General features: G+C 58.6%; 1 protein-coding gene across 3 annotated transcripts in view; it reads right to left on the bottom strand.

Moving 5' to 3' along the window:
• CAPN9 (calpain 9) overlaps nucleotides 1–10,716 on the bottom strand; it is a gene marked incomplete at its 5' end in the record, with an annotated part of 27,405 nt that extends 16,689 nt beyond the window's left edge. For 2 of the 3 annotated variants that reach the window (XM_081298058.1, XM_081298057.1), the window contains 6 exons: nucleotides 32–115; nucleotides 934–1,102; nucleotides 2,247–2,380; nucleotides 4,699–4,817; nucleotides 5,511–5,580; nucleotides 10,504–10,716. In XM_081298058.1, coding sequence (XP_081154184.1) covers nucleotides 32–115; nucleotides 934–1,102; nucleotides 2,247–2,380; nucleotides 4,699–4,817; nucleotides 5,511–5,580; nucleotides 10,504–10,716 — 789 coding nt within the window. The remainder of the gene's footprint in view (nucleotides 1–31; nucleotides 116–933; nucleotides 1,103–2,246; nucleotides 2,381–4,698; nucleotides 4,818–5,510; nucleotides 5,581–10,503) is intronic. The other variant, XM_081298059.1, reaches the window with a different exon arrangement.
• Between the last annotated feature and the right edge of the window lie 13,633 nt (nucleotides 10,717–24,349).

Below are 24,349 nucleotides of genomic sequence, written 5' to 3' on the forward strand. Positions count from 1 at the left end.
AAGGGCTGAGGCGCTGCCCAGTCCTGCCCACCTGGTCCAGCCCCGTGATGGTGTAGGCATGACCTTTAATGAGACCGAAAGGTGTCCGGGCTTCGGATTCTGCAGCATTTCTGATCTGAAACGAGAAGAACAGCATCAGACCCTTATCTGAGCTGAGGCTTCCCCACCAGTCCTGCCCGCCCTGCTCCCCTTGCTGCATGAACTGGGTGTGCAGACCCCGATAACCAGGGCATAGCCAGGCGCACTCTCCCAGGGCACAGAGGCCCTCCTCCCCAGAAAGGAGAAGCTCACTTTCCTGCCCCTAGGGAGAAGGTGGCCACGAGTCCTGGCCACGAGTCCTGAGGCAGGAGGCACCATTGCACATACCAAAGAGATGCTGCCAGGTACAGGATATGTGTGTCCCTGTGCCCCAAACATGAATGTGTAGAAGAAATGACTAGTTCATTAGGAAAAAAAATTCCCGAGTTTAATCCAAGAGAGAAGGAATGAATTCCCAGAAACCGTCAGACGACATTGCCCTGTGTGTGCGTCTGTGCGTACAGAGAAATTAGAAAAGTGCTACTAGGTGTCTTCCTGTCAGTGCGAAGGGCTCTCTTCCTAGTGTGTGCAGGAGGCAGCAAGCTTCAGAAAGCTGCACGGGCAGATGCCCCGTTAGTGAAATCAAGCCAGCGTATGTGTGGGTGTGTACCCGTCTGCAGGGGCAGAGGGGTGAGGGGTGGGCTGGCCAGGGCCGGGAGGCCGAGCAGGAGGTACGGGCTGCTCACGGTGCCTCGACAGCCAAATGCTTGTAACCTAATCAGGAAAGCTAAGCAGCAGCCTGAGTATCACTGAAGAGATAAGCACCAGCACCCCCACCATGGTTGCACACCCTCTTGAGGGACCAGGGCCCCTGGTGGGGACCCCATGCCCTAAGTAGGGGCAGCCCCCACTCACATCCATGGAGCAGCCGAGCAGGGAGCCACGCTTCAGGGCCTTCCCCAGGATGGCGTAGAAATCCTGTGGGGCCTCTCTGGTCAGGAAGGTCTCCGCCACACCCCCGGTGAAGTCTTCCATGGCCTCCAGAGTACTGCCCCCCTTTAGTGCCTCGTAGCTCCCGTTCAGCCTGCGAGAGCAGCAGGGCCAGGCAGTTGTGGGCAGGTGGACGGGGACAAGGGTGGGTGGGAGCAGTTTTGCTGGGCTGGAGGAGGCCGCTATCGTGGTCCCTGGAGCAGCAGTGGGCGGTAGCACAGGACTCCCCTAGCAGGCGGGGCTCCAGACCTAGCTCCCCAACAGGCAGAATGACCATGGCCAGCTGCCCAGGCCTCTCCTGAAGCTGTGCTTGCTTTTTCTCTGCGTGAAGGCCGAGGTGACCCCAGCAGAGCAGTTCTGGTTCATAGAAAGGCCAGCAGGGTCACATCCCCACACCCTGCCCCCAGGTTTCCTCTGGGTGGCATCCTGCATTGGCATGGGCACACCTATGAGAGCGACTGAGCTCATGCTGGCCTTAGGTTCCAGGGCCCTGCACCTTCACCCCATGTCTGTTTCCTATGTCAGGCTCCCTGAAGGACCCATGGCCACTGTCCTCACCTCTCTTTAGGCTCCTCTGGGCCATGACTCCCTGATGCACAGAACTGTGCTGCAAAGACTGGGCCTTGCTCTTGGTGTCCAGTCCACTTTGCAAAGCAGTGCAGCGCTTGACCCCCAAGTGACTCCATGTGGACAGAGCCCAGGGGCCAACTGAAATCTTACCAGGAACATCAGATGTGGGAGCTTATCGAGCTCACCAGATGGAACTCCCTCCTAAGACCCTCACAGGGAGGACCCCCAAGACTGGACACAGTGGCACCCTGACCCCGTGACCTGACCACATGTCACGAGCCATCTCCAGAGAAATCGGCACAGCAAAGAGCCTCCAGCCCTACCCTTTTTAACAAGTAAAGGAAAAGTACATCCTGTAGTGGATGCTGGGTCCCTGCCCAGGTGGGAAGCAGCCCAGGCGTGTCTGGGGGGCTCTGAAGAGCCTCAAGCATCAGCACAGCCTGAAGTTCCCCCAGCTTTCCCAGGTCCACTCCTGCCAGCTCTCCTGAAGGCCACCTCCACCCCTTAGGGAGACCCAGGGGCAGGTGTGGCCACATGCCCAGAGAGGACCTGGACCCCAGGTACATCGGGCCTCTGCGGGAAGCCTGCTCTGGTGACTCCTCGTCCAGCCCCATCCCATCCCGAGCCTCACACATGGCCCCTCCGCTGGTCTTCCTGCAGGGACTCACTTTGCGTAGGCCTTCTCCAGCAGGGCACTCCAGAACTCTCTGTGGTCGGCAGAGTGGAGGAAGACCAGGCGGCCACGGAAGGTGGGCAGGCGGTCGTCGATCACCACGTCCAGCCACTCACTGTGCTGCCAGAACTGGGGCCCAGAGCAGAGCCAGGAGCAGCAGGGGAGTCAGGGGGCCACCAGCAAATGCTCGCCTGCAGCCCCCTCTGAGCAAGCTGCACACTCATTTCGAGAGTCCCAAGGTTCCAGGAAGGGCCATCTGTGTCCACAGGCCACATGCTGGGCCTTCAACCCCGCACGGACACCAGCAGCAGGACCAGTGTCGCCCCCAGCAGTGGGTGGCAGTTGCTGGTGGCCTCTGGTGGCCTCTGGTGCTCTGAACTCTCCTGCGCAGTCTGCTTTGGCAGGAGAGGGCAGCACTCTGCTCCTGCCCAGGCAGCCTCTGCCCTCCCACCCAGCTTGGGGTCTAGCTCCACATCCCTCGCTCCTCAGTTCCCCGTGGCCCATTGGTGGAGCCCAAGACTGTGCCTCGGTGGAGTCCAGAGCAGAGCCAAGAGCAGCAGGGGAGTCAGGGGGCCAGGTGTGCATGTGGAGGTGTGGGTGTGGTAGACGTGGATCTGAGTGTGCAGGGGTATGCATGTGTGCACACGGTGCTTGTTTAAGTGCATCTGTGCCAGCCCGTGGGCTCACAGGGGACAGAGAGGTGGGAGCAAGTCAAGGCTGGGCACTGCTGTCCCTCTGTGCTTCCTAGTGTGCACAGGGACCTCCTCCTCCGGCTCCTTTTGGTGTACCGGGCTGCGCCCCTCAGGCTGGCAGCGAGTTTCGGGGAGGTGATAGGGAGCACAGGCAGTGGCCTGGGAGCCATGTCCCAGGGCACTTTTCCAGGGCACTCTGGGCCGCTCCTGTGGCAGCTTCCCCCCAGCTGGACTTGGCTGGCCCGGTGTCTGGCTGAGGCCACGTGTATGTGTCTTAAGGGACTGTCCTGCCACCTGCCAAGCAGGACTCATTCCCAGTCCCTTCTCTCTGTGGGCTCTCAGGTATTTGTGGCTTTTGCAATGCTGCTGATGTCCAGGCCAGCTCCTTGAGCCTCCTGGGCTGGGGGACAGGAGAGGAGTGCTCAGGGGTGGCCATGCACAGAGAGGGCTTTGAGGGCCTGTAGGTGACAGAGGCCAGCTCTGTTCTACTACTGGTCCCCTCATCGACAGTGTGACTGTGCTGAGGGACAGAGGAACACTGCAGGAGGACAGGAAGGTGGAGGCCCAGGGGTCATAGGGAGCAGGAGGAGTGAAGGAGGACAGGGAGAGGGAGATCCAGAGACCACAGGCACACACAGGGTGTCAGAGGCGGCAGGTGGCGTCCAGGGCCCAGGGCCAGGCTCAGGGCTGTTCTGCTTATGCTTGTTGCTTTGTGACCTTGGTCAGTCACTTCCCTCCCTGGCCTCAGAGTCCCCAGGGGAAAACGGGGGCCCTGCCGACTGTGGAGTTCTGGGAGACGGGGAGGACGCTGTTCCCTGGGGGAGTGGCTTAGATGCTGGTCCTGGGAGCAGGGCCTGGCTGGGTTCAAGCAGCCCGCTGCCACCCTGACGGGCTGTAGGGTCTGCAGGGCCAGGCGTGGGCACCGCGAAGCCAGCATAGTGGTGTACAGAAGTGGGAGAGGGGAGACTGCCAGTGTGAGGGGTCTGTGGAGGAGGGGAGGGCTCTCCAGGCCTAGAGTAGCTGTGCCCCAGGCTTGGGGAGCCTGCCACTGCCACAGTGGAAGACCTGCTGTCCACACTGCTGCCACTCTGCCTTAAACCCTGCTGGGTTTCTGTCACCAGGCCCAAGAGTGCCTCAGAGAGCAGGCCTCTGGGTGGAGGACGGGGTTGCAGGAGCCACCGCACTGTGAGGCACCCTGCCTTGCACCTGGGCTCCTGGTGGCTGTCTCCCCAGGGACACCTGCAGAGGCTGGCCTCACTGGAAAAGCTGCCTGAGCGCCCAGCCCATGACATACTAGCATGGGGCTGGATGCTGGGCAAGGACCCTTGGCAGAGGACAGTGGAGAGGGCCGGGAGCAGGCCAGGACAGGCCTGGCGGCAGGCTGCACTGTAGGTCACAGGTGCTCCTGTGGCCACCTCGATGGAAATCTCAGGTTTATATTTAAACTCACTCAAGGTCTCCAAATTTACATTTCCAAACCTCCGTTCAGGGGAAATAATCCAGCTCCACAGAGGTTGATATGTCTCTGGCCTCTATGCTCAAACCTCAAGGAATTCCCAGCAGTGACACCTCTGGGACTCCCTGACCTGTGGCCCAGGTCTGTAGCCCCCAGAGTTTCCCTGGGTGCTTTCCCTGAGGGCCACCAGGCCATGCCCCCAAGGATGCTCCAGGCTGCTGTTCCTGCCTGCAGCTGTGCAGTGGGGCAGCAGCACCCTGCTGGCCTGAGAGGGCACCCACTGACCCAGCTGCTCTCACCTGGAAGTGGAATATCCCGGCATAGCCAGGGCCAAAGTTCTGGTCCTGGGCAACCACTCTGGCCAGCGCCTTCTCATTGAGCGTGAGGGAGGCGATGGCAGCCAGCAGCCAGCAGTCCCCTGTGGAGGAGGGCCACAGTCAGCCTGCATCCTCCTCCGCAGCTGGCAAGATGCAATGCCAGAGAGGCTGTGGGGAGTCCCTCAGGCCACAGCTCTGTGCTTCTGAATGAGGACAGAGGCCAGTAAGTGCCTCTGGCCCCTCCCTACCCCAGCCCACCCCTCTCTTCCAGGGTGGGGGTGCTCCCCGGGGTTCCAGGCACCAGCCCCACGACTCCGAGACCCACCTTTTCTAAGCCCATGGCTGCGTGCATGCGTGCAGTGTCCATGTGGGCAGTGTGCAGTGTCCATGTGGGCAGCATGGGCAGACACCCCGCGCCGCAGCCATACAGGCCCAGTGGTACTTGTGGGGAGAGGGGCTCAGGATGGGCCAGCGAGACACTGCGGCAGGAGCCAGGTCTCCACAGTCAGACTGCCCACCTGCCACTTCCAGGATGGGACCAGTGGCTTGTTCCCTTGGCCCTGATTTTCATCTGTGTCGTGAAGGGAGCTGTGTTCCTAGGACAGGACAGGTCAGGTGTAGGAGGAGCTGCTCTCTGGGAACTCCTGGGTGGGGCCCAGGGATAGCAGGTGTGCCTAGCGCGAGGGGCCTGGAGCTCAGGGAGTGAGCTCAGGGGGAAGGGAGAGGGGAGTGGAGATCCTGGGGACCCCTGCTGCTCCTGCCCTGGAGGTCCCTTAGGTTGTGACCCCACTTACCCAGCTCCCCCTGGCAGATGTCAGTCCTAGTGGCCCCTCCCAGGATGAATTCAGGCTTCTCCACGATTTCCTGGAGGAGTGAGAGTGAGGTAAGGCCCACCGCTGTGGGCAACAAGAGAGAGCGGGCACGACAGTGTGAACCCCACAGAGGGGTGGGCCCGAGGAAGGCTCCAAGTCCCCTCCCTGGGCTTCTCTCTGGTATGTCCTGTCCCCAGGGAAAGCAGCCTCTTGCCACAGTCCCCTCTGCCAGAGACTCCTACATGGATGACCCCAAGTGGAGGCTGGAGGGTCTGTAGTGAGCACTGCTCACTGTGAACCTCGCCACCTTTGAGCGCCCCGGACTCCTGGTCTTGCCCAGAGGCGACAGGTTTAACTGCACAGGCCAGTGTCCAGAACCAAGCTCAGCCCTGCCAGCTGCTCTCTTCAGACCAGCATTTTGGTGGAATTTAAATCTGTGCATAGAGGGCAGTGTGCAGCCTCGCATACGATGTCACCCAAGTGCACTGTATTTTTATTGCATATTACACGTTATTATATTTTATAATTTTTAATTATGTCCATATTGATATGATCATTCATGTATGTTTAAATAATATAAAAGATAAACATAAAACATTAAACAAAAACAGCACTGGAAAGCATTTATGTAAAATCCATATAGTTGAGAAACTATTTTAAATGTCATGCTAAATGAAATAAGCCAGTCCCCAAAAGTCAAAGGCCAAATGCTTTCTCCAATATGCAGAAGCTGACCCAAAATAAGGTCAGGTGGGTGGAGTGAGGGATAGAAAAAAGATCAGTGGAGGGGAGGAAGAGGGATGAAGGGAAGGGGTGGGATAGGGAGAGTAGAGGGTGGGACGGCACCTTCCTGGGTACACACATGGACAGCAACCCCACCATTGGTATGTCCACAGACTCTAAAGACTAAAGACAGATGTGAGTGAAAAGCCTCAAGGTCATAGAGCAGGGGATGGGAACGGGGCAGGGGGAGTAAGGGCAGGGGGAGCTCTGGGGACTGAACCAGGAGAAATCATGGTCCATGCTTTTGCCATTATGTCAAAATGAATCCTAATGTTATGTGTAACTAAAAGGAACCAATAAAAAAGAAGGCCACAAGAATGAGGTCCTGAGACTGGAGCCCAGAAGCAGGAGCGATAGATGGACTCACCCAGCACCCTGGCGGTCCTGGCCCCCAGGGTGGGCACCCACCAGGCCCCTCCGCCCACTGCGACTCTTTCTGGGGTGAACAAGGGACACTGGGCAGCAGACCTGGTGGCTCTGCAGACCTGGTGGTGCAGACCTGATGGTTCTGCAGACCTGGGTGGTTCTGCAGACCTAGTGGTCCTTCAGACTTGGGTAGTTCTGCAGACCTGATGGTTCTGCAGACCTGGGTGGTTCTGCAGACCTAGTGGTCCTGCAGACTTGGGTGGTTCTGCAGACCTGATGGTTCTGCAGACCTGGGTGGTTCTGCTTGGCTGGTGCGGCCAGTGCGTGGTACCTCCTGGTACTGCTCTCTGGGCCAGGAGGGCTCCCACTTCTCCCCAGCTGAAGCCCATGCCTCGACGCTCAGCCTTCCTCGACTTCCCGTCTTTCGCACAGTGCCAGGATCTGTCCCTAGCACCAGACTGCAGCATAGACAAGAGAGAGTCCCTGCCCTCGCAGGGACAGACCACGAACCTGGGGCAAGTGCCTGGGTGGAGCGGGTTGGAGGGCCGAGGGGCTCTGGGGAGCTGACAGCACGGAGGCTCAAGTAATTGCGGTGGGTGCTGTGCAGGGATGGGGACCGCAAAGAGCACGTCCTAGACCCCGTGGCGACAGGAGCAGGGTGGTGCTGGTGACGAAGGGACCGTCCACCTCCTTCCAGACTCCAGGACTGAGGAAGACTAGGCCTGGAGGCCAGAAGTGCCAGGAGCCCCTCGGTCCATCCAGCAGGAGCCCCAGGTGCTGCTGCTTAGAGACCGCCCTGAGCCCACAGCCTCGGGCCTGCCAGGACCCTGCTTCTTCTCTGTTCATGGGTCCCAGGGAATCAGAGGGTGGGGATCCTGCTAAGCCTAGGGCATTCCCAGCAGAACGGAGGTCTAAACTGGTGGTGCTCTGTGCTAGCCTGCTGCTGTGGTGGGCCCAGAGTGGCCCAGGAAGGCTGTATGGGCTTATTCATTTCCAAAATGCCCGTACAAGCTTACCAAGAGGGCTTTTGAAAAAGACTGTGCTATGCCCCAGAAACTCAAGGCCTGGCAGGGGCACACGGGCCTGGGGCCAGCGCCTTCTCCGTGAGTTCCCGCACGTCCTTGCATTCCTCCCACGGCTCCAGGCAGTCCTGCAGTCTTTTCATCAAAGGACCACATTCTCCAATGTGGGAGGACTGGCCCCAAAGGCAGTGGGGCAGCTCCCAGCGTCTGTGTCCTGGCTGGCTGGGGTGGCCCTCTGCATCTGTACAAGGCACGCCATGTCCCTGCCACTGCTGCTGCCTCCTGGCTCACTGCTTCCCTCCAAGTTGAGGCTGGCAGCTCCCTGGCCCCTGTGTCCCCAGGCCCCGCTGAGGGCAAGCCTGCCTGCCACTGCCCTCCGGTGCTGCCCTGGCCAGGTGCTTGCCCTCCTTGCAGCACAGCTCTGTTTGACAAGAAGGCATGCTGGGGTGGGGGACCAGTGTCGCCTGGAGAGTTTGCACCACATGAGGCTGCGCAATAGGTAGGGCCCAGTGGCCTTCTGGGGAACCGGGCACTCAGGGCCGCCCCCTCAGGATGGAGGAGTTGCCTGGCTCCTGATCCCACAGCCATCTGTAAGGTAGACTGCAGAGCCCCAGACAGAAAGCAGGTGTTTGTGGGAACAGGAACAGACAGTGGGGACAGTCACTGGAGCTGACGGTGGATACAGTCTCAGGTGTACACACAGGAGAGGCCGGCAGGCCCCACTGAGAAGCGGGGCCACAGGCAGGCAGCCAACAGGAGGCCTGAATATGCACGGGGACAGTTGTCAGCCCCAATGGAGAGGGCAAGGGTCCGTGGAGGGGCTGCAAGCACTGGAGTCCTGGTTGTGGAGCATGGCCTCCCCAGATCTGGGGACAGAACCAAGAGGACATCAGGGCTGAGTCTGAGACTCCAAGTCCCTGGGTGGGACCATGGCCCTGCTGTAGGGGTGGAGCAGAAGGTGGCAGTTCCAGAGGTAACCCAGCCCCTCTGCTGGCCACAAGGTGAGGCCTCTGGCGGGGGAGGAAGGAAGATGGCATGAACTGGCAATAGTGACAGTGGCACTAAACCTACTGGTCCCCTGCAGAGTAGAGGCTCAGCACTCTGCCACACTGACTGGCGTCCTCACAGTAACCCCAGAGGTGGAGCCATCATTGTCCCCCTTCGTGGAGAGAAAGCTGAGGTCTGCAGTGACTGCTCATCCCACCCTCCACTCCCTGGCCTGCACCGTGCCTGTAGACAACACTGGTAACTGCTGGACACCGGGGAGAAAAGGCTGCAGTGGCCACACCAGACTCTAGTCTCTTGGGCTGGGGTGTCACCTTCCCTGGGGATCCTGACTCCAAGGACTCCCATCCCTCGGTTAAAGATGCACCCACCCTGCAGTCTGGGGCAGCCCCGTGCCCAGCTGTTCAGGGGCCACGGGCCGGAAGCAGAAGATCGCAGACTGGCAAGGCCCTCAGGGCCACTCTTGTCTTCTGGTCACTCTGGAAGTGTCCTTCCTCCTTCACAGCAATGGGTGGTCTAACCCTACCCACACATGCACACACATGACCTAATGCATGATGCACATGAACCCCACGCTGCCCACAACAGGAAGTGGCCGCACAGGCCACCCCTTCAGGAATAACAGCTGTGCATGTGGGTCCCGCCCTGAGGAGCCCAGCTGTTTCCAGCGTGTGCTTTTTAGAACTGCTGCGTTTACTAGAGGTGTGGCCGTTCCTGTTGGAGACAGGGAGGGATGTGCGGGGGCCCTTCGCTCCCCCATCCGGGTGTGCTCCAGATCTGTAGATGGCAGTGGGGTAAACTTGACTGCAGCTGCCCTTTACTGAAAATGTCTGAATGCTGGGCAGGGTGCCATCTGGGCCAGGCCACTCCATTTCACATGTGCGCAGACTGAGGCTCAGGGACACAGGGTAGTATGGGACTGGCATTTGGGGCTCACGATCAGGCCTTGCACCCTTGCACTGTCTCTCCTCACTCACAGGAGCTGCTCCCAGAGCAGGACCCGCCCAGGGGAGCCTCAGCCCTGGCGCCAGGTCGGAGGCGGGCCCTGACTAACCCGCACTGCAAATATTGACGTGGCGCCCAGCCCCAGCTGGTGCCTCTTGAGACATGTCACCCCTGGACTTGCAAGGTGGGGTGGCCCCCGCTCTGGCCCCTCTGGGAAGGGGCGACAGCTTTGGGAGTCTGCATGTGCTGAACGTGAATATCTATCCACATGGAGCGTCTGAGGCCCACAGGTACGCCACATCCGCGGCACCACCCTCTGAATGCCCTGGCCTTGGTTGCTTGCTTCCCCTGGATTCTGGGGGAAACATCACAGATGTATCATATATATATATATATATATATATATATATATATATATATATATATATATAGTTTTTTAGTTGTAGAAAGACACTTAATATCTTTGTTTATTAATTTATTGCTATGTAGTGCTGAGGACAGAACCAGTGCCTCACACCTGCTAAGCAAGTGCTCTGCCACTGAGCCCCAGCCCAGTCCCCAGAGATTGTCCTTTTTGATAAAGCTTCAATAGCCCCACACACATAGACCCTCTGTCTGGGTCCCCAGCCTCCGTGGGAATGAAGAGCAGGAGGTGAGGGGTGCACCCAGACACCCAGGGTGCCCAGGCAGAGCAACCCTGGCCCACATACCATCTCCTGCCCACATGCCACAGAACCCTAGGCCACAGACGTGCAGGGAGCCCTCCCTCCCGTTTCTCCCTCCCCTGGAGCTTGACACCCTCCCTCTGGGCCGCTGAGCCACAAAACCCTGCACCCCCTCCTCACCCCACTCACCCCTGGCCGTTTCCACTCAAAGGGGACCTGGGGCCTCTCGCTGTAGAATAGGGAGGTGTTGTTGGCAGGGAAGTCCACATCCTCAAATAGGCTGCCCGTCTGCAGGGAGCCCTGCCTCAGCTGCTCAAAGCTCTGGCCTGAGGAGTGAATGGTCCGGGCATCCTGGGGGACGGGATGGGCCTGTGGCCCCGGGGCCCCATGCAGGTAAGGCATGGCTGATTCCTGGCAGGCGGGGGTGGGAGGCAGAGGCAAAGAAGGGCAGAGGCTAGCTGTGCAGCTTTGTGTGCTGGTCAGCTAGGAGCAGCCCAGGCCCTGGCTGGGCCGCCCACCTCCACCTGCTTGCTGGTCGCCTCCCTGTTAGACAGACATGGGACACACCCTGATGGCAAATAGACAGCACCCGAGGCCAGCTCCGGGCTCCATGGAGGCAGCACCTGAACTTCTTGCACTGGGGAGCCCTGGGGGGAGGAGGACTTCCCCATGGGAAGAGGAGGAGAAGAGGCTGGTGTAGGAGTCGGCAGTGGGGACGGGCAGCCTGTTGTCTGAGCTCGTCTCCGGCATCTGACGGTATGCTGTAGCAACAGCTGCAGGCTCTAAGTCCGTCTCAGTGACCTGGAGTGGGCTCGGAAGGCTTTTCCTGTGAGTGGATGAGGGAGCCAAGGAAGCCTTCCTATACATGCAGGCAGGCCAGTGTCACCCTGTGACCAGAGGCAGGTGAGCTCAGAGGATGTCACAGCCCCACCTGTCTGGGCCTCTTCCTCAGCTATCAGCCCGGAGTCCCTGGTCGGGTAAAACCCCACACAGGTCTCGCATTGTGGGAAGTTGAGAGCCAGGACGTGGGAAGCTGAAGGAGGGTGCGAGCTACCTGGGAGCCCCATGTACTCCCAACGTGGCCACCATCTCAGTGTGATCCTGTGATAGCAGTCTGCAATGGCTGGGGGCAACCAAGACTGATGAGAATTTTTTATGACCAGCAGTGGTCACTGGGTCCAACGGGTTTTCTGTTCAGGGATCCTGCAAGTTGTCATTAAAAAGAAAGGTGCCGACGTGAGGTTGGAGATTCAGCCTCACTCTGCTGTGGCCCGAATGACTGTCCCCCGACCCTGCCCCAAACCTATGCTGAAGTCTCAACCCCCACTGATGGTGTCAGGAGCAGGGTCTTTGGGTGGTGCTTAGATCACCAGTGTGGCGCTCACAAATGCAACTGGTGTCCTCGCAGCAGGCCCCAGAGAGTTCCCCCGTGTCCCTCACCACATGTGGCTGCAGCGAGGAGGCCCACTGAAGCTGGGGGCTTTGGACTCCTGGACTCCAGAACCAGCCTCAGAACCAGAGCAACAGCTGTCTGCTGTCTCTAAGCCTCTGGTCTGTGTGTTTTGTTACAGCGACTGGGATGGACTGATACAAGCCTGGGAGCTCTGCCTGGGGGCTCTACCTCAGCAGGAACCCCCAGCATCTGCCTGGGGTCTCAGCCAAGTTGCTCAGGATCTGCGCCTTCTTCTGCAGGATGAACCAGGACAAAGGTGTTGCTCCGGGCACAGGGATCATGGACAAAGCAGCTTGCTTCCTCTCCTTCCCTGTCCTCTCTGCACCCTGCCCACCCCCAGATCCCGCTCTCAGGGGCCCTTGAGTCTCACTCACTCTCTTGTCTCCCAGGCCCAGTGAAGGATTCTGGAACGTGCAGGGCCAGTCCATCTGTCCTAGGACTCTGAAGAAGGCAGAGCTTCCAGTGGCCAGTCACCATGGCCCCATCAGACAGCACCTTCTGTGGGATCCAGGAGGGCCACCAGGGAGACAGGCGGGACAAGGTGAGGGACATCGCTTTCTGGTGGCCCCTCAGCAGGGAAATGAAGTGTCCCTTTCAAGGGCCCCAGCGTGGGGAAGGGGCTTGGAGTGCACTTGGCACTGTCTGGGGCTGTGTGGGGCTGCCTGGCGTGCTCCTGTCCCAGCTCCAGGGACCTGTGTTCCCGTCCTCCCGCCTGGGCCTACGTGGGAAGAGCCTGTCCCCTCACCTCAGCTGCCAGGCAGTCAGCTGCACTGAGGTCCATGACTGTGGCCAGAGGCCTTGAAGGGAGGACTGCAGCCTGTTTGGCAGCCAGGGCTTGAGCTCGGCTTGCCCCTGCTCCCCAGGACCCCACCATGTCTGTCACCACTGGGGCATCCTCCCCAGCCCCCAAGTCCTGTTCCTTGGGAAGCCATGACCAACCGCAGGCAGCCAACCCCACTGTGCTGACCTTTCCTGCAGAGCTCACTGTGCAGGTGACTCAGCATCTGACCCCACCCCAGCTCAGTCTGCAGGTGCTAAGCACAATGGACTCTCACTTTCAACAGTGAGCTGCCACTTGCCTGCTTCCCCAAGCTGTCCATGTGCTGGCCGTCACTGCCGCAGAGGCTCCTGTGCTTGCATCACCTCCCAGGTTAAAGTGAGACCCTCGTTTCCTGCTCCCGTGACCTGCCTCCTGGAACACCTCTGCACCCCCCTCACCCTGTCACAGACCAGCTACCACAAGCCTCCCGCTCCATGGGAATGAGCCTGTCCAGGCCCTGTAGGGGCAGGTCATCCCCTAAGGTGACGGCTACCCACCCAGATCTCCCTAGCAACCACTGTTCTTCAGGGGGATGCCTCATCTTTGGCCTTAGCTATCTTGGAACCAAGTCTTTGTCCCGGGGCAGTGCAGTGGTCGCCTGGCTGGGCAGTGGGCATGGGCTGTGCCTGCCATGCCAGTGTGCACCTGAGGTGTGGCAAGCCAGGGCTGAGGTGAGCAGGGCGCCTGACCTGTCACATGGTGGAGGCTGGCCTGGGCCAGGGCAAGGCCCACTCCACACAGCACGGCAGCAGGAACCCCAAGCATCCATGGTCCCGTGACCTCACCCTCCCGCTTCCCAACCAGTGGCAGAGCTGAGGGGAGTTTCAGGCTCAAGACCTGGCCAACAGTGACCCACCACTGGGTTGGAGAGAGCCTGGAACTGCGGGTGCACTTTGCCAGACTCTGATGACTATAAGTTTGAACCAGTAGAAATTGCACTTTTCCAAACCCCAATTAGCTTAAATTTGGACCCACAGCAGTGACCCAATTGCTATATAAACCCTGGACTAGCACCCTAGGGGGCCAGCCCTCGGGGTTCTTGAGCCTCTGCCATCGGCTGTTCCTACTTGCTATTGCCTTCTGTTGTTAGGTAAACTCCATTCTCCAGATCTGTCAGATGTGAGCTGCTGGGTGAGCGGCGACCCTGCACCCTCGGTCTGGCTGCCACCCTCAGCCCATGTGGTAGTCGTCCCTGCCGAGGTCAGCTGCTGTCACTGACAGGGCTTCCTTGGCTGCACAGGCCTACAGCACACAGATTCCACCCAACAAGAGAGCAGAAGTTACTCCAGTTTCAGTCCAACTCCGGTGCTCCCAGGGACCTGGCAGCACCCAGGTACCCAAACCTCCAAAAAGAGGGTCTAATGAGGACTCAGGCTTCGACACGGGGAGCATCCCAGACGGCTCTGACCAGGGAGGCTGCTACAGAGGTGAAAAGGCAAGCTCACATGCACGCCAGGTCACGAGCTGACCGTAGACCCTCCTTACTTGAGTTGAGCAAAAGAGCCCTCAGCTCAGCTGGCTGGTGCCAGCTGCTCCTGGAGAAGAGAGCTTACTCCATACATGGTCATGCTGCAGGACAAGCTGTGCCCTGCTGCTGGGTGGGCACTGGGTGGGCAGTGGCCTTAGAGATTGTGACCCACCACTGGGTTAGAGAGAGCCTGGAGCTGCGGGTGCACAGGCGGCTGGGGACCCAGAGTGTGCCCGCTGGGAGCCTACCTCAGCCCCAGACGAGGTCCTTTCTCCTCACCAGGAGGCTGAGGGCCGAAGCCATCAGAACACCTGAGTCCCAGGTGCAGACCCTCAGCCACAAGGGGCAGTGGAGGACCAACCGGAAGTGTCACCCTGGTGAGGGATCACACGTGGCTGGCTCCCTGTGGCTCCAGATCAGGGAGCCGATTAAGATGGTGAAGGCCTAGAGCTGAGGGGGGAGGGGGTGATGGCTGAAGAACTTATATTTCCAGTGACAGAATGTTCTAGAACTGCCTGCTTTGTCACAACACATACCAAGCATCAAGCTGCATTTTAATAGACAACCGCATGGCAGGTCGGTCACACCTCAACAGCGCAATGTAAACAAAGGAGCTGTGTCCCATTGAGAGCCTCAGTTAACTCCAACAACAACAAGTAGCTTCTAAATATTATTTTTTCTTGTCCACTACACAGGGCACCCCAGGTAGAAGACCCCAGTGTGTGTCAGGTTCTCACTATAAGTGGCACAGGTGGTGGGCACCACCTCCGAGGGTCTCAGCCGGGCATTGCCCTCGGTGGCACATGGTGGCTCTGCATGTGGTGCTTTCCACAGCAGTGCTGCCCTCCAGAGTGTGGCTCACAGCAGCAGCTCCCCGCCAGGTCTGCCAGGTCCTCACCTGTCACTCTGAAGGGTGGGAACAGCAGGAGTCAGATCTGCCCAGGTGGGAAGATCAGAATCAAGCCTTCTGCTGGTGTCAGGGGACCCTGGGGGTTGCACAGAGTTTGCTACCTGGGTGCTCATCCAGGTCACTGTGAGGGTCTAGGTCTATGTTAATCCAGGTGTTGGGAAAGGACTGATGCTATTGGTTAAATTTTATGTTAATCAGGGTTTAGAAAAGTGTCGATGTTATTGGTCCAAATTTATACTAATCAGGTTTGGCAAACTTCTGATTCTATTGATTAGAACTTATGCCAATCAGGGTTTGGAAAAGTACCAATGCTTTTGGTTAAACCTCGAGTCTGGATGTCCAGGCGACTCTGCTCCATTCCCTGTCTCCCTGTGGTTGGGAAGCGGGAGGTTGAGGTTGCTAGATTGTGGATATGGTGCTGCGGGCTTCCACGCAGGGCCAGGTAGGGCTGCTCTGCCCTGCAGGTTGATGCTCCCTGCCTCGCCTGGGCCTCAGGCTCACGCTGACATGGCAGGCTCCTTGTGGCTGCCGCCCAAGCTTGATGCCTGCACTCCCATGGGCTCCAGCTGCTATCCTGCTGCTCCAGGACAAGGGCCTGGCTTCATTACTGTTCAAAGAATTGAACACAAGAGATGGCATCATGTGGCCGATTGAGAAACAACCCTGGGGTAGAGGTGACATCTGGTGAAGTCCTAAAGCTGGGAGCAATGATGTTTCTTCCTTGCCCAGTCCCCCTTTGAACTGGAGACCTATGTTCACGCTCCTTGATGTTTCAAAAATACAGGAGAAGCTGGGTGCGTGGTGCACACCTATGATCACATCAGCTCCAGAGCCTGAGGCAGGAGGATGCAAAGGAAGGTCAGCCTCAGCAACTTAACAAGACCCTGTTTCAAAATAAAAGGGTCTGGAGATGTAGAGTGGTTAAGTGCCCCCTGGATCAATCCCTGGTACCAAAAAAAAAAAAAAAAGAGAGAGAGAACAAAATATTGAAATAACTCTTATGATCAAGACCAAAATGATAAGGAGTCAATTGAGTTAGAAAAAAGAAACAACTTCAGACCAAACATTCACCTGCAAATTGAGGAATCGTTTCCAAGACTTGATAGCAGGAAATGGTTGTAGGAGCTGGTTTCTCACCACCCTGGCCTGAGTGAGAAGAGCTAAGCTGCCCTCTGGCTGAGGATGGCACTGTCCTTCCTGAAGTTTCAACACTTCTGGACCCCCAGCTGAAAGGTGGCAGAAGTTCTCTAGAGTAGGGAAGTCAGGATCCTGGGGAGAGAGAATGGGGGCAGGGGAGGCTGGACTGAAGTGGCAGAGCCCTACCCCAGGGGCTCCACACCCCAGGGGGCTCTAGACCCCAGTGGACACCCTGGCCACAGGAGGAAGCCAGGACACAGCTCCAGCACAGGGGAGGGGAGCTCGGCCAATACCGCCACCACCTGTTGTAACAAAGACCATGGTGTCCCGTGGACTCCTCACTCTGGAGCCCCCTGTCTTCAGGCTGTGCTTGGGTGGTCGTGACTGAAGGGACAGTAGGCAGGGTCTCAGGGATGGCTGTCCACTGCGCTCACAAAAACCACCCTAGCCTGCAGGGCCTCCTGGGCTCTGAGCAGCAGGTGCCCTGGGCCCCATCTGAAGGGGGGGAGCAGAGCAGCTTCAGAACAGAGAGGGCCAGGAGCTGAGGGGAGGACAAGGCCTCTGAGGCCAGCTGGGGAGAGAGGCTGCAGAGTAAGGGTCCAGGAAGCTGGGAACTCTACCAGCACCCCAAGTCAGGCAGAGAGGACGGCAAACAGAGCAAGAGGGTCTGAGGATGGCCAGCTCAGGGCTAGGGTGATGGGCTGCAGGCCTCCTTCAGGTGGGGCCATGCAAGAGTGGGCAGGAGGGATGATCTAAAAAGGACTGTGTAGCCAGGTATGCTGGCAGGCACCTGCCATCCAAGTGCCCAGGGCCTCTGGAGGCTGAGTAGGAGGATCGAAGGTGGAGGCCAGCCCAGGCAACTCGGCAAGACCCTGTCTCAAAGTAGAAAATAGAAAGGGCTGGGGATGTGGCTCCATGGTAGAGGACCCTGGGTTCAATCCCCAGTACCAAAAGAAAAAAAAAAAAAAGAAAAAGGACTGTGTTATCATTTCCATAGTAACTTTTAAAAGAAAATGTAACATTACTAAACACAAGTGGAAATCAGTTCGTTTTGAAATTTGGTGAGAATTCCTTTTGTGCAGTAGCCAGTGACCCTGGTCAGTGAGGCCAGGTTGGTTCACTCTAAGGAGACAGGAGGGACAAATACATCCCCATCCTGTAGTAAGCTGCACCAGGAAGAAAGGTCCTGCTGGCCAGCAAGACAGCTGACCACTGTCCCATTGGACCACGGAGGCTGCCCACAGAGAGCCCAGCGTAGCCCTCTGCTGCCTCTCTGCAGGGGCCTGTGTTCCCTTAGGCTGTGCGTCCTGGCTGTGAAGCCAGCTCTTCCCAGGGGGCAGCTCTGCCCTGCACACGGGGCGGTGGGGGGGACCCTCCTGTCACCGTCAGCCCTCAGCACCCAGGGTACAACCAATTAGGTACGGCACATATTTGGAAAGACACTCATCTGTGCTGGAAGTGAAAGCACTTTTTCTTTGCATAACTAAATGGTACAGTGTAGCGACAGTTGACACAGTGTTTCCATGGCCTTCTCAGGTATAAGGAGTCTGGAGAGGACTGGAGAGCATGGGGTGTGTGTAGGTTATGTGCAAATAGATAAGGGATGCTAACGTCCTTGGATGTATCTGAAAGACACCCTGCAGACAGCAAGGACAGGCACATGGACAGGCAGTCTCTCTCTCTTACACACACACACACACACACACACACTCATGCTCAGACCACAGCATGTGCCGAAAACGCCTGGGTTGGAGGGTCACCTATGAAAGAGACACTGGAAATGGCCCTCAGGGACGAAGGGCAGACTTCTGGGGCCCACCCCAACCCACCCACTCACCTCAGAAGCAGAACCCAGCCTGTTTCCTGGCCCAGCCTCTCCTCCTGGGGACGGGCGAGGTCCCCGAGTGGCTGGCAGAGCACGTCTGGGGCATGGCCTCCAAGTGGAAGGGGCCACACTGAAGTGGGGACTGGGAGGCCAGCGAGATGAGGACAGCTCCGGTCCTCAGACCCTCCAGTGGCCCCATCACACCAGAGAAGCACAATGGTTGCAGAAACGCATGATCCTGGATTTGGCCCCACCTAGCTTCATGCCCAGGCTCTCCAGGGGGAAGGTTGTCCCTCAAGAGCTTCTGCTGGCACCCACTAGCTCAGAGTAGCGGCAGAGGAGATAGCCTTGGCGTGTGGGTGGACACCAGCTGTTCAGTGGGAAAGTCATTCTCTTGACCAAAGGCTCTCCCGGAGGTCGCTCTCAGCACCGGTGGTGCCATTTCATGTGATCACAGGCATGGAAGTGCGGTGGTGAGCTGGTGGGGCGGGGGCCTCCGGGTGGACATGGCGCCTCTCAGTGTGAATCTTAGCTGAGAGAGGGACAAAGAGCCAGGACGAGGCTGGGTGGTGGGAACATCAGCATCCCACCTGCATAAGACGGGGTCCCTGTGTTCAGGGTACAGGGCAAGGCCAGCATGACTGGGGCACAGGGTACACGGAGAGGCTGTTCCAAGCCTCCGAGAGGAGGGCAGGGCTGGATGGTACAAGTGACTGAAGATGGCCAGGAACGGGCTGTGTGTCTTTGCAGAGGGTGGGCTTGGGGCCTGCTGCTGGAGATGGGGCGTGGCACTGCCGCTCGAAGGACACAGTGGTGGATGGCTGCAGGAGCCTGGCTAGGAGCCTGGGGACGTCCCAGAGCCGTGGGTATCCCCAGCCACAGTGCTGGGGCATAGAATTGAAGCTGACATCTCCCACCCAGAAGTCTTCTCTGCAGGGGCAGCAGAGAAAGCAAGCCCTGATGGCCGAGCACACAGACCCAGAATGCTGCTCGCCAGAGCTGGTGCTAAGAAACCTGGGGGGCAGGAAGGGGCTGCCCACCTGTGCCAGCAGGCTGCCCGCACCTGGGAGCCTAGGGAGGAGGAGCCTGCCTGGGAGGAGCTGGACAGCAGCACACGTCTCGCAGCCCACCCCAGCCACACCTGGGCAGCTGGAGACCCTCAACCCCATGAAGACCTTCTCACACCTTCACGCATGTGTGTAACGCCTCCTGGGCTGGTGCTTCTTGGGTGGCGTTCTTGCCCCTCCCCACAGAGACAGGCAGGTGAGGGCTGCATCCCCGGGTGAGCGATTCCAGGAGATGCCCTGGGGCCTGTGGATACTCCTGGGTCCTACTGCTGGTGCAGGTCTTCCTGGTCTTTGAAACGACTTGGCACACATTTCACAGTGGAGAAGCCACCTCCAATGGCGTGTCTTCAAAGGTCAAGAGGAGGGGAGCCCATTCCTCCACCTCCAGCAGGGACAATGGAGCCTGGTGGCTGCTGAGGAGTGTTTGTCTCGACAGTACCCCTGGGGGTTGGCACTGCTGCCCGGGCTGCAGAGGGTCCTGGGGGAGACTGTGGGCCCTGGGCTCTGGCTCATGTGGATCAGAGTTCAGGAGGGAAGGGGAGGAGGCCAAGGGGCCGGTGGAGCGGAGGTTGTGTCAGGCAGAGCTGGAAGCAGATCAGGGTGGATGGTCAGCTGCCTTACCTTGCTCACACAGCTGTATACTAGCCCAGTGCCTAGCTGGCCCCTAACCCACTGTAGGAACCCACCTCCTGGCAAAGAAAAGCATCCCACGCTCCTATGGGCTCACACTCAGTGTGCCAGGCCCTGTCCTGACTCACCCGCCGCCTGCCCTCCGTGCCTCCATCCTCCATGCCCACCAGCTGTGGCTACTTTAACCGTTTCTCAGGTCTAGGAGTCGAGTCCCTTTGCCAATGGAGCCATCATGGTGCTTCTTCGCAGAACTTCTCATCATGTGGACAGAGACCATTGGACGCTCACTCCTCCCCAAACCTCAGCTCTGCTTTCTGTCTCTGAATTCGACTTCAGGGCAGGATGTGCTTTTGTGACTGGCTTGTGTCACTGCACATATGGTGCTCAAGGTTTGTTCATGCAGCATGCCTCAGAACTCCACTCTCCTCAGGGGTGGATAATATTCCACTGCCTGGATGTGCCACTTGCCGTAACTCTGACATACGGCTATCACAGATACCGGGCCTGAGGCCTCTGAAGCCCATGCAGGATCCTCTCCTGCAACCTGCAGAGGCTGCTGGGCCAGGGTGAGGTAGCTTGGAGCTCCACACTGATGGCATGAGGCTCTGTGTGGTCTGCTGTCTCGTTTCCTGACCTTTGCAGCTGATGACCTGTGCTGGGTAAATGTTTGCTGGCATCTGATTGATGGCTTTAGGTGACAGTTGTGGAAGAGCCCGTGAGGGCCTTGGCCGTCTGCCTCCTGGGAGGACATTCCGGGTTACACCTTGGAGGCCTGGTATCTGAGGGTCCCCTGGCCAGGGCCACCCAAGTGCGGGAAGGTACAGGAGCCCCTCCTATGGAGGTGGCTGGTGTCTGGAGCAGGGACTGGCTGAGGCAGGTGTGTTTCTGTTCCTATGATCTTTGGGGAGGAGCTTTATGGGTGTCAAGCCATCCTGGGGTGCCACTTGGGTGATCTCAGGGCTCTCTGAGGCCACTGGGTTCCAATCTCATGCTCTGTCCCACAATCCATGGTGGAGGTGACAGATGACAGCCTCCTGTGTCCATGACACATAAGCTCCCCATTTGTCACTGAGATGCCCAGACAGCTGGCGCAGGGGCCTGCTCCCTTCTGTGCACCCTGCCATGGGACACAGGAGCCTGCGCCCCAGGAAGAACAGGAGGCAGGCGGGCTCACCTGGAGCACGGGGTGGTCAGTCCAATGACGGACATGTGAGAGCCCCGCTGGGTTCTGGGGTGGCCTGGGGAGGACAGTGGAGGAGACAGGGCCTCCCAGTGGGCTCCTCGCTGCTGTAAGGACTGGGTAAGATGGTGTAGGAGGCCAGCAGGAAGCTTTCCTTCTGCTCGTTCTACACAAGGAGGTGCACACGAGGGGAGGCCTCTCCCCACCGGCCAGTGCTGGTCCTCCTAGGCCACGTCCTCTGACTCAGCCTGGCCATTGCCACAAAGCCTCTGTAAAGCAGGTGGTCCTGCCTGCCATCGAGAGGAGCACAGCTACCATCCCTCACACTGAGGTCCAGCCAGGAGGTGCCGCCCAGCCTCAGGCCGCGGTCCCAGTGCCTGGGCCTTCTCAGTGTCCCAGAGCACGGGCCTCCCGCCGCCCGCAGCTCTGCCCTCCTTCTTGTCCGCAGTAGGAAAACACTAATATTTATCTTTCCAAATTTCTTTGCTGTGTTTTTGTTAAAGAACTGAGCGTTAAATAAACACCATTGCTGGAGTTCAGCTTTTGCAAGAGCTGGCGTGCCGGCCCGCAAGGACAGCCTGTGTCATCACACCGGGGGCTCTGTGGGGAGAAGGGTGACAGCATTTTTCCGTTCGGATGTCCCTGCTCCTTTGAACTCACTGGGTGGTGGACACAGCATCTGTTGAATCCCCAGCCATGAGGGCCAAGGCAGGCATGGGACTAGACACGCGACCAAAGCAGTCCAAGAGCAGATGAACCTGAGGAGAGGCCACGCAGAAACAGGATCCTCCGGCTCTGAGTTCCCACTGCACTGACCCGGAAATAGCACCCCAGGTGCGTCCAGGCAATCCTGAGCTGGGAGGAACCACAGAGCCACCAAGAACACCCGGGAACTGGGCACTCGATCCATGAATGCTGTGTTCAGATCCATGAGACTGCGGGTGGAATTTTATTGAAAAGGTCTTTTCAGGAATGAAACCCATAAGCCAACTTAATGCCTTTAATAATTTTCACATAGTACAGTTACGACATCTTGATTTTAATTAAACTGTTGAATGAAACAGTTTCCTCTTTTATTTCTCAAAAGTAATGCTCCTCGGGCAGGTTCTGTACCATCAGGTCTCTAATGAAGACCTGGCTGGCTCTGCCACGGCTCCTGACCGGAGCTTCCTCTCGTGACCGCATCCAAACTCCCTCTGGTTCTCCTCCTTGGCCTGCAGCTGCGTCCCTCACTCCCACTCAGACACGTTCCATCTAAGCTGGCAACAAGACTCCCCTGAGGCACGTTCAGCTGGTGCAGTTTGTGACACGTATTGTGGCCACCCCCCAGCGTCGAAGTCAACACATCTCCAAGGCCAAGTGTCCCAGGAAAGGACTGTGTCCCAGCATAGATCAGGCTGTCACAGCACGTCGGCGTCCACAGCCACACTACATTCCCGAGTGCATCTGAGCTGCAATGACACTTTATTCACACTGAAGCCCAGGGGCCAGTCCCCAGCCTGGACGGCTGCTCAGGCCATCGCTTGCTTCATGGAAGTGCCCTTTTCTTGCCAGCCACGACTAGGGACAGCTCCTGGTGGTGCAGGCGGCATGTTTGAGGCCTTGGCTGTCACGGAGCCCAGATGCCAACAGTGGGTCCCCAGAGCCACATGGCTTTCTCAGACCAGTCAGTGCCCTTCAGACCCAAGTCAAAAGCCGAGCTGTCCTGGGAGTGGGTGAAGGGGAGGTGACCGTCTCCTATCTCAAGAACACAGCAATTCCCAGGCCTGCGTGGCAGGGCTGACCAGGTCAGCATGGACCAGGACAGAGCGGTAGCTGAGGGTGGGCAGGGCAGCTCCTCACCTCAGGCTCAGGTTGGTGCCGTGCGAGGACACATGTCTGTACTCAGCTGGAAAGTGTCCCTTCTACACCTGGAGTCCGGCCCTGAACTGTCAAAGGCAGACTCTTCAAGGAGGTTGGCCTAACAGGAAGCGCTGTTTCTAGGGGAGTTGAGTCCTTGAAGAAAGTCTCTGGCCTCTAGCAGGGTCCAGTGGCTATTTCAGCTTGTTTCAGCTACACGTGACCGTCAGCACTGCCACCACAGAGATCTAGCTGCAACCTCTAGAGGCGGCCACCCAGGGTGCTAGTGTGCAGCCACCCATGCCTGCCAAGAGCCCGGTGTCTTCACACCCCGCACCACACACATGCACACCCACACCACACACGTGCACACCCACACCACACGCGTGCACACCCCACACCACACGCCTGCACACCCCACACCACATACATGCACACCATACGTGCTGCATGCACACCACACACCACACACATGCACACAAGCCACACCACATGCATGCACACCCCACACGTGCTGTGTGCACACACCCCACATCACACACATACACACCCCACACCACACACATGCACACCACTTGAGCCATGTGCACACACCCCACCCCACACGCATGCACACACCACACTCATGCACACATAAACACACCACACTACATGATGTGCACAAGCCTCCCATGGGTGCACACGTCACATGCTCACACACGCACAGCTTTCCTTGAAGGGAAGGTCTTCCCATTGCGTTCTGCTCACTGCCTGGCCCCAGTTGCACACCCATTGAGCCGGGGATGTGGGTCGCTCCTCGGTGACAGAGTGGGCCTTGGGCTCTGGGAATGGCCAAGGTTCCGTGAGCACCCTGTGGGAGGTGTGATCCTTGAGGCCAGGATGCAGGCTCAGTGCCAGGCAGGGTGTGGTGCCTGGCAGGCAGCCCACGGGCATGGGGCAAGCCTTGGGGCTACAGTGCCAAAGACAAGGCTCGCCCAGGTGGCGAGGCCCGGGAGCCCATGGCCAGTGAGGTCTGTGGACGTTGTGGAGGGCGGGGCCTGGGTGAGCGGCGCAGGCTCCCTCCAGTGTGCAGCCAGGAGGCTGCGTGGTGACTGGGCCGTGGAGAAACAGGAGGAGGTGGCCCCACGGGAGCTCCCTTCCCGAGGCCCCAGGGCAGAGATGGGCACCACCTGCAGGTTCTCCAACCGTCACTGGGGATCATCATTGCAATGCCACTGGCAGCCTTAACCCCCCAGGGCGTCTAGCCTTGTCCCCTCCAGGCATCAGTGGGCTGAAGACCAGCCATGACAGCAGCATGGCCGCTCTGGCAACCATCCCCCAGAGCTCCAGCCACCGGACCTCATGAGCCGACCCAAAGCCACCAAAGCTCTGGAAATCCCAGGTGCTTAAGGGCTCTGAGGCCAGGAACTCGGGATTAGGGCAAAGACCACAGGGCGGTGTCCCTTGACCCCCACTCAGGAGCTTGGTGCCAGGAGCTGGGGGCAGAGCAGACACGGCCTCCAACTCTTGCACCCACACCTCAGCCCACAGCTCCCTCCTGGGCCTCATAGCTGGCTGCCGAGTGTCCACTGCTTCTCCTTGAGACTCCTCAGAAGCTTGAGCCAGGCCTGCTTCATTCCCTCCCCTGGTGGCACTGACCCCTGCTGGCCAGTCCAAGGGCATCTGTGGCCCACAGCTGCCAGCCTTCCTCTGTCCCTGGCAGCTTT

This window comes from Spermophilus citellus (assembly GCF_964194105.1).
Source record: "Spermophilus citellus genome assembly, chromosome: 6".
Classification (NCBI taxonomy): domain Eukaryota; kingdom Metazoa; phylum Chordata; class Mammalia; order Rodentia; family Sciuridae; genus Spermophilus; species Spermophilus citellus.